The sequence below is a fragment of the Macrobrachium rosenbergii genome, chromosome 1 (genome assembly GCF_040412425.1).
Source record: "Macrobrachium rosenbergii isolate ZJJX-2024 chromosome 1, ASM4041242v1, whole genome shotgun sequence".
Lineage (NCBI taxonomy): Eukaryota > Metazoa > Arthropoda > Malacostraca > Decapoda > Palaemonidae > Macrobrachium > Macrobrachium rosenbergii.
The window spans coordinates 37,811,038-37,825,537 of record NC_089741.1 but is presented as its reverse complement, the minus strand read 5'-3'; the positions used below and the strand labels follow the sequence as shown (position 1 = coordinate 37,825,537).

The window sequence follows — 14,500 nt, the reverse complement described above, 5'->3', positions numbered from 1 at the left end:
ATGACAAACTATTGAAGTATTCTTTTAAACAAAACGTTAAACTAATGATTAAAAGCACAGTTTTGATCATTAAACTAATGACTTTACCGGTCAGTCACCATCAGCCCCTGACTTAATACTGTGGCTACAATTGTGCTGCCTTCAGTAGGCTAGTATTCTGATGGTCGAATTCTCTCGTGATCATAAAATTAAAATGATTAAGAAATTCTGCGTAAAACATTTCTACGAGTCTCCAACCAAAATGAAAAAGGATAAATCATTTACTATTAGAATGAATAAAATTTTACAATTGAAATGAAGATTTTAAAAAGGATATATAAAAATATTCATTTGAAGTTTCTTGAATATTTGGCAATGCTCAGAATTTATACAGATAGATCTATGTCTGCGATCAGCTAAAAAAGTGAAAATTATAGAAGAAATATTCTTCGTTTTACGAACATACTTGGCGTTTTTCGAAAGTAAAACTCAAAATACACAAAAGACGCAGCCCATAGCACTTACTTACAATAAAGCAAAAGAGTAAACCTCGATTAAAGTAGTAAAGACGAGAGCAAACATACACTGCCGACAGATATTCCCCGAAAACCAAGTCCATTTGTTCCCGTTCAGAGTGTGGAAAGTCCTACGTAAATGACATAGCGCGTCTCTCTCTCTCTCTCTCTCTCTCTCTCTCTCTCTCTCTCAATTCAGAATGGATAGCAGCAGGAGAAGAGGAGTGAGTGTTAGCACCTTCATGGACCGTTGGTTCTCCAAAAGAGAATCACTCAGAAAGTGTTTGGTGGAACCCAAATCTCAATTTTTTTTGTAAAGTTTAAAGGAGTTTCCCCTTTTGCTTCTCCCTCATAGAAAACGGGAATCCCACGGGATTAGGCGTTGCTCTGTACTAATTGGCTCCTTGAGGAGTTGTACAAGGCTTTCTGTGTATTTGTATGTGTGTTTGTGTGTATGTGTATCAGTTTCCTACACCTACACAGAAACCTCATCAGCTGATCGTCAAACTTCCCCAGACACAATGCGCCACTCACCTCCATCTTGAAATTAATCTTGTTCTAATGAAACATTTTTTCAATTTTTCTGTCAGGTGACCCTTTTCTTGACCTTAGCTGACATTGCTGGGCCTCATTCATAGCTGGGTCAGATCATGAACCTTGCAATTGCTGGCTTAGTGTGCCACCACTGAGAGATGGCTCCCATATTTATATATATTTATATATATATATATATATATATATATATATATATATATATATATATATATATATATATATACACACACATATATATATATTATATATTTACACACACACACACACACACATATATATATATATATATATATATATATATATATATATATATATATATATATATATATTTGTATGACATTTTGCACACACACACACACACATATATATATATATATATATATATATATATATATATATATATATATATATATATATATATATATATATATATATATATATATATATATATATATATAGTGCAGATGTCGATATAGAAATATATATATATATATATATATATATATATATATATATATATATATATATATATATATACACTCGTATATATACAGTGCCATTATATATCATTATATCCGTGCGCATACAATGATAAGAGCGTCCAGGAATAGCCCGTCCTTCATTGTCGAGGAAAGAGATTCACACTCACGTAGGCCGCTCTCCAGAAAAAAAATTAAAAAAAAAAAAAAAAAAAACAGAAAAAATACTATTACGTAACTGAGGCAGATCTGAGTTGCCACAAACCGCCAGATTACCGTCGTCCGCCCTTTCCGGACTTTTCGGACTTTTCTCTAATCGTCAATTTACAAAATTCGATTTCCGTGTACAGACATTTGCAGGAGGCGATGTACAATCCGTAAAATGAAAATGAATGTAAGGAAATAAGACGAGGAAAGGGGAAATGGGGAGAAATGGAGAAAGGAAAGGAATTGAGAAAGAAAGATATGGAGAAAAGGAATGTGGTAAGCTGGACCTGTCGAAAACATTCCTCCATTGTCCTTGTGTGTGTGTTTTTTTTAGAGGGGTTTTTGGCGTCGAGGGGGGAGGGGTGGGGGAGAACTCGTTATACTAAAACCATTGTGCCGTTTACGAATCGGTCCTGTTCACCCACTGGAGAAAACACTTTACGTAAATGCGTTATCGCTTCTGGAGAGAGAGAGAGAGAGAGAGAGAGAGAGAGAGAGAGAGAGAGAGAGAGAAAGCAGTTCTTTCCCAACAAGAGAAGTAAATTGCTATAGATATTTGCGTTCGAATTAAAATAAAAATTCTATACCAACTTTTAGTTTTCTGTAAAAGAAAACTATGATAGAGATAGCTATTTGTCTGTACGTCAGCACTTTTTTCTGTCCGCCCTCAGATCTTAAAAACTACTGGGGCTAGAGGGCTGCAAATTGGTATGTTGATCATCCACCCTCCAGTCATCGAACATACCAAATTGTAGCCCTCTAGCCTCAGTAGTTTTTCATTTTATCTAAGATTAAAGTTAGCCATGATCGTGCGTCTGCCGCCGCTGTAGGTGCCAACAACGCAGGCAATGACATAGCTTTCAGGTATTTCATTGTAAGTAATAAGTTCTGTACTTACAACCCTAACTTAACTGACCAAGAGATATGTTTCAGTTTGATAAAACCAATATTAAACAAGTAAAAAATGCGCCCAAGTTTCTTCGGAGCAATCGAGTATTCTGTACAGCGTATAATGCTGTATGAAAATTTCAGCCACGGCCCGGTAGATTTTTTTTTAAATATATATTCCCAAAATCTTTAATCAACACTTTTTTAAAATAGTTAGCCTTTGAAAAAGATTAAATTTCTTTTGAAGATGTTTTTTTACAAATTTCAATTTTCCTGTCGCCAAGACCTCCAGTTTACAAGAGCCCGTGCTGGCATAAGGCTAAGCCAGACCCTAAACCCACTGAACTAGATATAAACAGGTCAGTAGAAAGTACCCTATTCAAAGATGACCGAATGAAATTAATGTCAATTTAGGTCTTGAAGCTTCGTCAACCAGTTCACCTAGATATTTAACAATATTTTTATAGAGCAAGAGCCCGTGCTGGCATAAGGCTAACCCTTGCCTTAAATCCAATGAACTAGCTATAAACAGGTCACTAAGAAGTACCCAATTGAAAGATGACCAGATGAAAATAATGTATAACGCTTCAAACACAAGTTCACCTGATGATTCAAAACTATGTTTTATAGAGTAAGAGCCCGTGCTGGCATAAAGCTAACCCTAGCTTTAAACCCACTGACCTAGATGTAGACAGGTCAGTAGAAAGTACCCGATTCAGATAGGACCTATTAATGTCAATTCAGGTCCTGACGCTTCGTCAAGCAGTTCACGTGAATATTCAAAAATATTTTTACAGAGCGAGAGATTCCGGAATACAGAGAGAGAGAGAGAGAGAGAGAGAGAGAGAGAGAGAGAGAGAGAGAGAGAGAGAGAGAGCCCAATTAAAGAAAAGAAATAAGAGTCACAGGGACACCCAATAAAAAAAGATAAATAAAAAACTAAAAATATAAAAAATAAACTAAAAAAAATGAAAGAGATTCGGGAATATACAGTCACAGAGAGAGAGAGAGAGAGAGAGAGAGAGAGAGAGAGAGAGAGAGAGAGAGAGAGAGAGAGAGACCCAATAAAAATAAAAAAGAGGAAAATACACTGTTAAAGAGACACCTAATAATAAAACTTATAAAGAAAAAATAAATAAAAAATAAAAATTAAAGAGATTCCGGAATACACAGTCACACACACACACACACACAGAGAGAGAGAGAGAGGGGTGGGGACCCAATAAAAAATAATAAAAAAATAAAATACATGGTTAGAGAGACGCCCAGTAATAAAAATTGTTAAAAATCAATTTTTAAAAATTTAAGAGATTCCGAAATACACAGTCATACACAGAAAGAGACGCCCAATAAAAAAATTAAGAAGATAAAAAAATAAATTAAACGAAATCCTCGCTGGAGTGTGGAAAAAAAACAATTGGAAAGGATTTATTTATTTATATTTTTTTTTCTATATTTCGGCCCCGAGTGTATTCCCATCTTTAAAAGCTGTCGGCGATATTGCATCCTGGAATGATTGGTGCAGTTTTAATTAAAGATTGGGAACGCCCCCCACCGTTGCAATTTGGGGGGGGGAGAGAGAGAGAGAGAGAGAGAGAGGGAGAAAAAGAGGGAGGGATGGAGAGAGAGAGAGAGATTGAGGGAGAAAAAGAGGGAGGAATGGAGAGAGAGATTGAGGGAGAAAGAAAGAGAGAGAGAGATTGAGAGAGAGAGAGAGAGAGGAGAAGGAGAGAGAGAGAGAGAGAGAGACTGAGGGATAGAAAGAGGGAGAGAGAGATTGAGGGATAGAAAGAGGGAGAGAGAGAGAGAGAGAGAGAGAGAGAGAGAGAGAGAGAGAGAGAGAGAGAGATATTGAGGGAGAGAAAGAGAGAGAGAGAGCGCGCGAGAGAGTTTTTGATGGAAATCTGGCGCAAGTTGTTATATATATATATTTTTTTTTTTGCCAGTGCAGCCGATGGGACGAGGGAAGAACAGAAGCAGGGAGAGAATTCTAAAGCTTCTTAAAATCCTTTCATCTTTTTCTTCTCCTTTATTCTTTTTCCTTCTGTTTCATTTATGTATTTATTTATCAAATTATTTTTATATTTTTGCGGCAATGCGTGGCGATAATACGAGGGGAAAACAGAGGCAGGAGAGAATTCTGGGACGCGAGATAGTTTGTCATTGAAACCCAACTCACTTTTTATTTATTTGTATATATTTATTTATTTATTTATCTATTTGTTTACTTATTGGCCAATACAGCGGTTGGGACGAGGAAAACAGAAGAAGGGAGAGAATTCTAAAGCTCCTTTCTTCTCTTTTCTTGTTCTCTTAATTTTATATTTATATTTTCTCTTCCTCATTGTATCTATTTTATTTTATTTTTGCTAGGGGAAAGCAGAAGAGGGGAGAGAATTCTAGCACGCGAGATTTTTATTTAGTTTATTTATTTTATTTTATTTTTTGCCATTGAAGCCGATGAGACGAGGGAGAACGGGAGCAGGGAGAGAATTCTAAAGCTTCTTTCTTGTCCTGTCTGTTCTTCTCCTTTATTCTTCTACCTTCTCATCCTGCCTCCTTTTTCTTCCCCGATTCTTCTGCCTTTCCTTCTACTTTCCTTCCTTTCTCCTCCTCCTCCTCCTCCTCCTCCTCCACCTCCTCCTCCTCCTCCTCCTCCTCCTCCTCCTCCTCCACTAACCCAATCCGCTCTGACAATATCTGTAGGATAACTTTCTCCTGTAACTCTGAAAATGGCGAATATATTCGAACGACCGGGCTGCCATAGGCATCTTTATTATTATATTTGCTCGGGAAATCCGTGCGTTCGACTCTCTCTCTCTCTCTCTCTCTCTCTCTCTCTCTCTCTCTCTCTCTCTCTCTCTCTCCAAGAGCAATGAGAAGTCCTTTATTCCTTATACTTCGGTTAGACATTGCTATTCAAATTGCTAACAGACACAGAGGCATACAGACAGACTGACAGACAGAAAGACTGACGGCGAGACAGACAGACAGACTGACAGACACAGAAACAGACAGAAAGAGAGACACAAAAACAGGCATCAGACTGACAGACACAGAGACAGACTGACAGAGCCAGGCAGGCTGACAGACAAAGAAAGAGACAGACAGACAGCAAGGATTATACGAGAGTAAAACCGTCACAGGAGATAGTACAAAAACTGTCAGGAAAGTCTCTCTCTCTCTCTCTCTCTCTCTCTCTCTCTCTCTCTCTCTCTCTCTCTCTCTCTCTCTCTCTCTCAAAAAGCAATACGAAGCTGTCTTCATGCTAAGTGTCAAGAGATAATAAATTCGGTCCCAAAAACGAGCCACCGAAACACTCTTTCCTGAGTGCCATACATAAATAGTGCCAGTGCCAGGGAAAGGAGGAGCACTGACAGTCTCTCTCTCTCTCTCTCTCTCTCTCTCTCTCTCTCTCTCTCTCTCTCTCTCTCTCAAAGAAGACAATGACAAGCGAGCGAGAGAGAGAGAGAGGAAGACGCTCTCTCTCTCTCTCTCTCTCTCTCTCTCTCTCTCTCTCTCTCTCTCTCTCTCTCTCTCTCAGGACAAGATCAAAAGAGAGAGGGAGAGAGAGAGAGAAAGAGAGAGGTTACTCTCTCTCTCTCTCTCTCTCTCTCTCTCTCTCTCTCTCTCATGACAAGATCAAAAGAGAGAGAGATGTTACTGGCGTGAGGGAAAGAATGGCCCGTCTGTTAACTAAGCCTCTCTCTCTCTCTCTCTCTCTCTCTCTCTCTCTCTCTCTCTCTCTCTCTCTCTCTCTCTCTCTCTCTCTCAAAGAAGGCAATGACAGGCAAGAGAGAAAGTTTTGCTAGTTAGTGATAATGAAAATGTCTCGTCAGCAAATGAAGTCAGTCTCTCTCTCTCTCTCTCTCTCTCTCTCTCTCTCTCTCTCTCTCTCTCTCTCTCTCTCTCTCTCGTAATGGGTCTTATGATTAATGGGGACTTCCTAATAAGGTTCTCTTAATGGTAGAGCCCATTTACGCCAGAAGAGAGTCGTGTAGGAGAAAATGGCTGGCTGTCGGGTTCCCTATTTTTAAGGAGGTTGCTGGAATGACTTCATTAAGGGAACTTTTGTGTGTGTGTGTGTTTTTGTGTATATATGTGTATGCATACTTCATGCACACAAATACACGCACACCTCTGTATGTATATATATATATATATATATATATATATATATATATATATATATATATATATATATATATATATATATACAATTATATATATACATATATACAGGTATATACGTATATATATAATATATATATAAAGTGTGTAGGCATGTGCGCTTATGTGCGCGCGATTTCGTGATTGCACACTTTCATCATAACATATTTACGCTCCTAAATCAAAAAAAAAAGAGTCATTCCTCATGCAGAATATATTATGACATAATAAATTTTAACATTTTTGCGTCCTGACTCCAGAAATATATGCTGAAGAGCAATCATCACCTCTCTCTCTCTCTCTCTCTCTCTCTCTCTCTCTCTCTCTCTCTCTCTCTCTCTCTCTCTCTCTCTCTCTCTCTCTATCCTTGAAAGTCTTCTTCAAGGAGGTGGCCGAAGGAGTTAAGGATCCAACTTAATGTTAAGTGAAGGATTGCAACAAGGGCTAATTTTCAGTGTTGCTCGATTGCAAGATCGACCCTATGATCGTCTTCCGATGAATCGATCTTTCTCTCTGAAAAAAATAAAATCTTGCGCTCATTTCTCGAGTAGCCTGAGACCTGTGACTGTATTGGCTTAATCATGAGAGAGAGAGAGAGAGAGAGAGAGAGAGAGAGAGAGAGAGAGAGAGCGTGTGTGTGTGTGTTTTAGCTGTTAAATGTTTGATTGGTATTTTTTTCTTTCTGATGAATGAGAAAGATTACACGTTTTGAGAGAGAGAGAGAGAGAGAGAGAGAGAGAGAGAGTTTTAGATAGTAAAATGCTTGATTTGTTTTTCTGAGGAATGTCCAAATTAAACATTTTGATAAATGTGAAAGTCACTATAAGGCGGAGAGAGAGAGAGAGAGACTGCTTAATTATTAATTTTGCTTTCTTATACATGAGAAAGTTGTACATTTTGATAGTCGGCAAAGTAGTTGCAAAAAATATTTACAAAAAATTCAAAGAAAATAATTTTATAGGAAATGCAAATTGAGATTTTTGGACTGATTATCAATTATTAAATTATCTGGCGTCACAAACTAACAGGTCTCACTAGCATCGAATGGGAATATAAATAAAAATTAGAAGAAAAAATTTTTAGGAAATAGAATCTAGAATAACTGATTAACTACCAATTATCAAAATTGCGAATTGAGATTAATTGATTGATTATCAATTGTTAAATTATCTGGCGTCACAACCTATCAGGCCCAATAACATCGAACGAGAATAGAAATAAAAAATAGAGAGAATTAGAAGAAAATAATTTCTAGGAAAACGGAAACGAGATTAACTGATAGATAATCAGTTATCAATTATCTAGCGTCACAACCTAACAGGCCCAATAACATCGAAAGAGAATAGAAATAAAAAATAGGGAGAATTAATAGCAAGGCCAGAAACACGGAAATAGGGGTAAAGTGAGGTGGATAAAGAAGGAGAGAGAGAGAGAGAGAGAGATAATGAGAGCATAATTTCCCCAGTCCTAAGGAATTAATTACACCTGTCATTTATAACAGGTAGTCTTAATGATCCCTCGAGTAGCGGCTTAATGACATTTCTTCGAATTACCTCTTGAGAGGTCGTTGTGATTACCTCTTTAGAGGCCTTGGCAATTACCTCTTCAGAGGTCGTTGCGATTACCTCTTTGAGAGGCTGTTTCAGTTACTTCCTGAGAGGTAGTTGTAATTATCTCTTGATAGGTCATTGCGGTTACCTCTTGGGAAGCAATTAAAATTACCTCTTGAGAGGTTGTTGCGATTTCCTCTTGCAAGGTCATTGCATTCACATCTTGTGAGGTCATTGCAATTTGCTCTTGATAAGTCATTGCAATTGCTTTTTGAGAGGTAGTTGCAATTACCTCTTAAGAGGCCCTTGTGTTGCAATGACATTTTGAGAGGTCGCAGTTACCTCTCGAGAGGTCGTTGCAGTAATATCTTGAGAGGTATTTGCTATGACCTGTTGAGAGATCATTGCAATTATATACCTCTTAAGAGGTAACTACGATAACCTCTTTGTAGTTCGTTGCAGTTACCTCGTGAGAGGATGTTATAATTACTGTTGATCGGTGGTTGCATAGACTTCTTAGAAGGTCATTGCAATTACCTTCATGATAAGTCATTGTAATGACCTCTGGGAGTGTCATTGCAATGGGCTCCCAAGAGGTAGTTGCAATTACCTCATGGAAGGTCATTACAATGACCTCTCAAGATGTCTTCGCAATTACCTCTCAAGAGGTAGTTGCAATTACCCCTTGGAGGTCATTGCAATGACCTCTCAAGAGGTCTTTACAATTACCTTTCAAGAGGTAGTTGCAATTACCTCTTAGAAGGTCTTTGCAATCACCTCTCAAGAGGTAGTTGCAATTGCCTCTTGGGAGGTCATTTCAATAACCTCTGGGATTGTCATTGCAATTACCTCTTTTGAGGTCATTGCAATTCCCTCTGGGAATGTCGTTGCAATTACCTCTCAAGAGGTAGTTGCAATTTCCATCTAGAAAGAGTAGCTGTGACCTCGGACGCAAAATTCATTAAAATCAGTTCAGTATCGCCTCGTTGACTCAGTTCCAGGAAAGGCTGGAAACGCCCTGGAAATTATCTTCCATGAGCATTTCCAGCAACTGGATCACTTGCAGGGAAAATGAGATTCTCTCTCTCTCTCTCTCTCTCTCTCTCTCTCTCTCTCTCTCTCTCTCTCTCTCTCTCTCTCTCTCTCTGAGATCCTAGTTGATACGGGTACCCATTCACAGCTGGGTCTATTAGTGGGTGACAGGCCTTGCACATGTGAACCTAGCCCCCCCTTGGGAATCGAACCACGGACCTGTAGTTGGTGGTATGAATTCCCTAATCACTGCACCACAAATTACCATCTGCTCTCATATATATATATATATATATATATATATATATATATATATATATATATATATATATATATATATATATATATATATATATCGTAAGTGGATCCAGCAAAAGAAGAAGAAGAAGAAGAAGAAGAAGAAGAAGAAGAAGAAGAAGAAGAAGAATTCTGGATGGCACCGAATCCTCCCTAAATCTCGGGGGTGGGTCAATACCTGTCTCCCTAAATTCGGACAGAAATGTAATTCCCTTCAAATTGGCCCGGGTGGTGAAACTGCTTATCGGGGCCCTGATTACGACACTTTTCGTGCGGGTCCATCTTCCCTCTTTCTCTCTTTCTCTCTTTCTCTCTTTCTCTCTTTTGACTTTCGTCTTCTTTACTCTTCATTCTTTGGTGTCTCTGATTTCGTTTCCAGTTACGACCTAATGCCGTCTTTCTTGATTTCTTTATTGCTGTGATTTTAAATGTTTTCATTTAGTTTTCGTGAAAGAAAACTATTGTACCGGGTTTGTCTGTTCGTCCGCACTTTTTCTGTCCGCTCCTCAGATCTTGTAACACTTTCGAGAGGGCTGCAAAATTGGTATGTTGATCATCCACCCTCCAATCATCAAACACACCAAAACTGCAGCCCCAGCCTCAGTAGCTAAATTTATCTAAGGATAAAGCATTATAATCATGCGTCTGGCGACGATATATAGGCAAAGGGCCACCACCGGCCCGTGGTTAAAGTTTTTCATGGTCCGCGCCCATACAGTATTATACCGAGACCACGAAAGATAGATCTATTTCGGTGGTCTTGATTTTACGCTGTAGCGGCTGTAAAGAAAACTCGATTGCGTGTGCATACATATGTATATTTTAACATACAAGCGGATTCGCACGCACTGCCTGCATGTATAAAGTATTAAATAAGGTCTATGATTTATGGAAATCACAATGGTTGTTTCCAAGTGTCAGAGTTTATTAATAATTAGTTTGATTTAAATGATCAAGAGCTCTGGTATGTGAAACCTCTGCATAAATTAAAAAAGGAATACAAATTTTAGAAACATGTAGTAAAGGAAGTTATCTCATAAATACTTTAAATCTTAAAATGGATTTTTAGTGAATAGGAGCCACACGTATTGTCTCCATTCAATAATTATTTAAAATTAAGTCAAGACCACTGGTCTGTCAAGCCTTTGCATAAATGAAAAAAAGGAATAAATATTTTAAAAATAAAGATTAAGGAATGGTGTCTCGTAAATAGTTTTTAAAAAATGGGAAAAAAGTTGAAGGATATGAAGCAGAATTAGACGTAAGGGATTCACAGAAGACACAGTCCCTTGCCTGCAAACCTTGCTAATTTCTCTCTCTCTCTCTCTCTCTCTCTCTCTCTCTCTCTCTCTCTCTCTCTCTCTCTCTCTCTCTTTTCCAAACAGCATCATCATAGGATTCTCGCAATTACAACATTAAAAGGAAAAACCACAAAGGTGTTATTTCAGACTCAAAATTCCAGGCCCACAATCCCTCTCTCTCTCTCTCTCTCTCTCTCTCTCTCTCTCTCCAAACAGCATCATGACAGGATTCTCTGGTGCTGTAATTTCATGAGAGGAAAAATCTCTCTGTTATTTCATGTCCTGAACTCTCCTCTCTCAAACAGCATCATCATAGGATGCTCACAAGAAGAAGAAGAAGGCTCCATTTGCAAATGAGTTCTATTCATGTTGGGTTCTTTTTTTTTTTATTGCCAGGGGAGGGATAAATGATTACCATATATAAAAGAGCTGCTTTGTTTAATTTTCTTTCTCTTTTCTCTTCTTCTTTCTTGCTGTTGGGTTGATATCAGAGCCAATTTGCTTTTCCTCTTCCCTTTTTTGTAATTCCTCCTCCTCCTCCTCCTCCTCCTCCTCCTCCTCCTCTTCGTGTCTTTCATCTTCTCCTTCTTCTTCTTCTTCTTCTTCTTCTTTGTTGTTGTTGGGTTGATATCAGAGCCTCTCTCTCTCTCTCTCTCTCTCTTCTCTCTCTTCTTCTTCTTCTTCTTCTTCTTCCTTTCTCTCTTCTTCTTCTTGTTGTTTTAGGGTTAATGTCAGAGCCCCTCCTCCTCCTCCCTCCTCCTCCTCCTCCTCCTCCTCCTCCTCCTCCTCCTCCTCCTTCTCCTCCTTCTTCTTCTTTCTTGTTGTTTTATATCAGAGCCAATTTGTTTTGCCTCTTCATTTTGTTGTAATTCTTCCTCTTCCTCCTCCTCTTCGTCGTCTTCTTCTTCTTCTTCTTCTTCTTCTTCTTCTTCTTCTTCTTCTTCTTCTTCTTCTTCTTACGAGCTTGCTGACAAAACTAGATAAACTTCATCATAATTTCTCGAAAAATGTTGCAAATGAAGCCTTTACAAAAACTTCTATTTCTTCTCATGTAGGAATAAAAAAAAATGCGGAAAAACCCAAAAGGAATTTTCCTCAGTCAAAACATATGCAAAACTTACATATTTAATCTCAGCATATACAAGGTAGGTGTCCAGAAACAATTCCTGGTAAGATAAACAATTTATATAACTGAATTCTGTCACGAAATTATTAAAAATGGGGTTACTTTTCTATTTTTGTAATACATCGCAAAAGGTCATTCAATTTTAACAACACGTGGAGTCTTCATATTAGAATATACTAGAATTTCGTGTATAAAAAGAGAGAGAGAGAGAGAGATTGTGGGTTGCAATTACAATAATTATGTTAAAGTGATGTACACAAACTAACTGAATTCTTTAGAATAAAAAGTAATCGGTACAGGTGAGGAATATGGATTACATTTTGCGCTCCATTGAAGAGGAAAAATTATATTCACTTTTCTTAAACGGATGAATTATAAATATCATTTTTAATTAATCATTCAACTCCTTTGATTTTATTTATTTTTAGACCACTTGAACATATGATGTTTGGACGAATTTTTATATTAATCTCACTTCCCTTTTCAACCAGTCTATTAATATCGCTTCCATTATTAACCAATCTTTATTAATATCACTTCCCTTTTTAACCAGTCTTTATTTGTGTCACTTCCATTTTTAACCAATCTTTAGTAATCTCACTTCCCTTTTTAACCTATCTTTATTAATATCATGTCCCTTTTTAACCAATCTTTATTAATATCACTTCCCTTTTTAACCAGTCTTTATTATATCATGTTCCTTTTTAACCAATGTTTATTAGTGGCACTTTTTAACTAATCTTTGCAATTTCCTTCCCTTTTTAACCAATCTTTATTAATAACTTCAACTCTCTATTAAAATAACCAATCTTATTAATGTCACTTTTTTAACCAATCTTTATTATCACTTCCTGTTTAACTAATCTATTAATGTCAAACCAATCTTTATTACTATCACTCTCAACCAATCTTATTAATGTCACTTCCCTTTTTAACCAATCTTTATTAATATCACTTCCCTTTTTAACCAATCTTTATTATCACTTTCCAGTTAACAAACCTTTTTTTAAACAAATCTTTTATCAAAATATATTTCCTTATTCCATCCTTTAAAACCCTGTTTTAATTAAACATCTCTATTGCATTATCTTTTCCCTTCTCCTCCTCCTCCTCCCTCCTCCTCCTCCTCCATGCTGTGACGTCATTCGTCCCACGCTTGCTTCGTTGTGGCACTCTTACGTAAAAGATCAGCTAATGTTAGCGTCACGGGGAAAAAAGGGAAAATTAATCGTGAATAATTCCGTTTTTTCCCGGGAATTTTTGTCGGAGAGATGGGTCGTTGGTGAGAGTTTTCTTGATGCGACGGTGAAATTATGAAGTATTTGTGGTTACAATTATACAAACGTGAGAATATATAATACTGCAGGTTATATGGAAGTTTATTATATATTTATATATATATATATATATATATATATATATATATATATATATATAGTATATATATAGATATATATATATATATATATATATATATATATATATATATACATCTCTTTACTCAAATTATAACTAGTTTTATAATAAAAATCTGAGAGCTTCGCGTTCCTCAGAATTTCCTGTGAGTGCGTAGGAGTGAGACGGTAAATCTTCCTCTCCATACTTCTCCGAAGAGAAATTTTAATAAGCATTTGCATTTTTCCCAGCAAGAGGGAACCCCACCCCCCATTCTTGCCTTCAGAACTCCCACGACAAGAAAGAAGAAGAAGAAGGAATGCGTTCACTCGTCGCCCCCGATGCCTTCAGCCAGTCCTTTCCAAGTAAGAAGAAGAAGAAGAAGAAGAAGAAGAAGAAGAAGAAGAAGAAGCAGAAGAAGAAGAAGAAGAAGAACTCCTCCTCCTTGAAAGCAGAACTGCTTGAAAGAAGAACTCATTTGCAAATGGAGTTTCTTCTCCTCCCCACAGAAACAGGACCGGGAAGTTACTGGGTGGTTTAAGAAAAAAGGCCAGATTCCACTTCTCGTCTAATCAAGCAGTTGTGGGTTTGCCTTCGAGATTTCTCCTTGGTTCTTGTCAAGTGCTATCTCCAGGAAAGAGGCAATGTTGGTGTTGATGTTTTTGCTGATCACAGTCGTCTTCTCTCTTCCTCTTCCTTTTTTCTCAAAGGAAATGGGATGCGAAATCGAGTCGATTTTTTACGATCTGGTTGAACGTGGTCCGCCATGCTGTACCTTTCTTGTTGACTGTTGTAGCTTCTATCAATTGTTGTTGTTCTGGCTTTCTTTATTCGTTCACTAATCCGTTGGTGTTTATTAATCCCTATATAAATGTTCTCTCAGAAGAACATCGAAGCAACACATATTTTCCCCTTGTAAATATTCTCTCAGAACAACATTGAAGCATCAGATATTTTACCCATACAAATATTCCCTCAGAGCAACATCGAAGCAACACATATTTTA

The 14,500-nt window shown here is 37.3% G+C and overlaps 1 protein-coding gene across 1 annotated transcript; it reads right to left on the bottom strand.

The window, feature by feature from the left end:
* Positions 1-5,170: 5,170 nt before the first annotated feature.
* Positions 5,171-8,578, bottom strand: LOC136840230 (protein atz-1-like). The gene is made up of 2 exons (XM_067106821.1): positions 8,419-8,578; positions 5,171-5,349 (listed from the first exon to the last, which is right to left on the bottom strand). The coding sequence occupies exons 1-2, from the start codon at positions 8,576-8,578 to the stop codon at positions 5,171-5,173; spliced, it is 339 nt and encodes a 112-aa protein (XP_066962922.1).
* Between the last annotated feature and the right edge of the window lie 5,922 nt (positions 8,579-14,500).

Coding starts and splice junctions, on each gene's coding strand:
- LOC136840230 (XM_067106821.1), bottom strand. CDS start 8,578: ATGACCTCACAAGATGTGAATGCAATGACCTTGCAAGAGGAAATCGCA. Junction 5,350..8,418: donor TGAAACAGCCTCTCAAAGAG/GTAATCGCAACG, acceptor CGCCATTTTCAG/AGTTACAGGAGAAAGTTATC.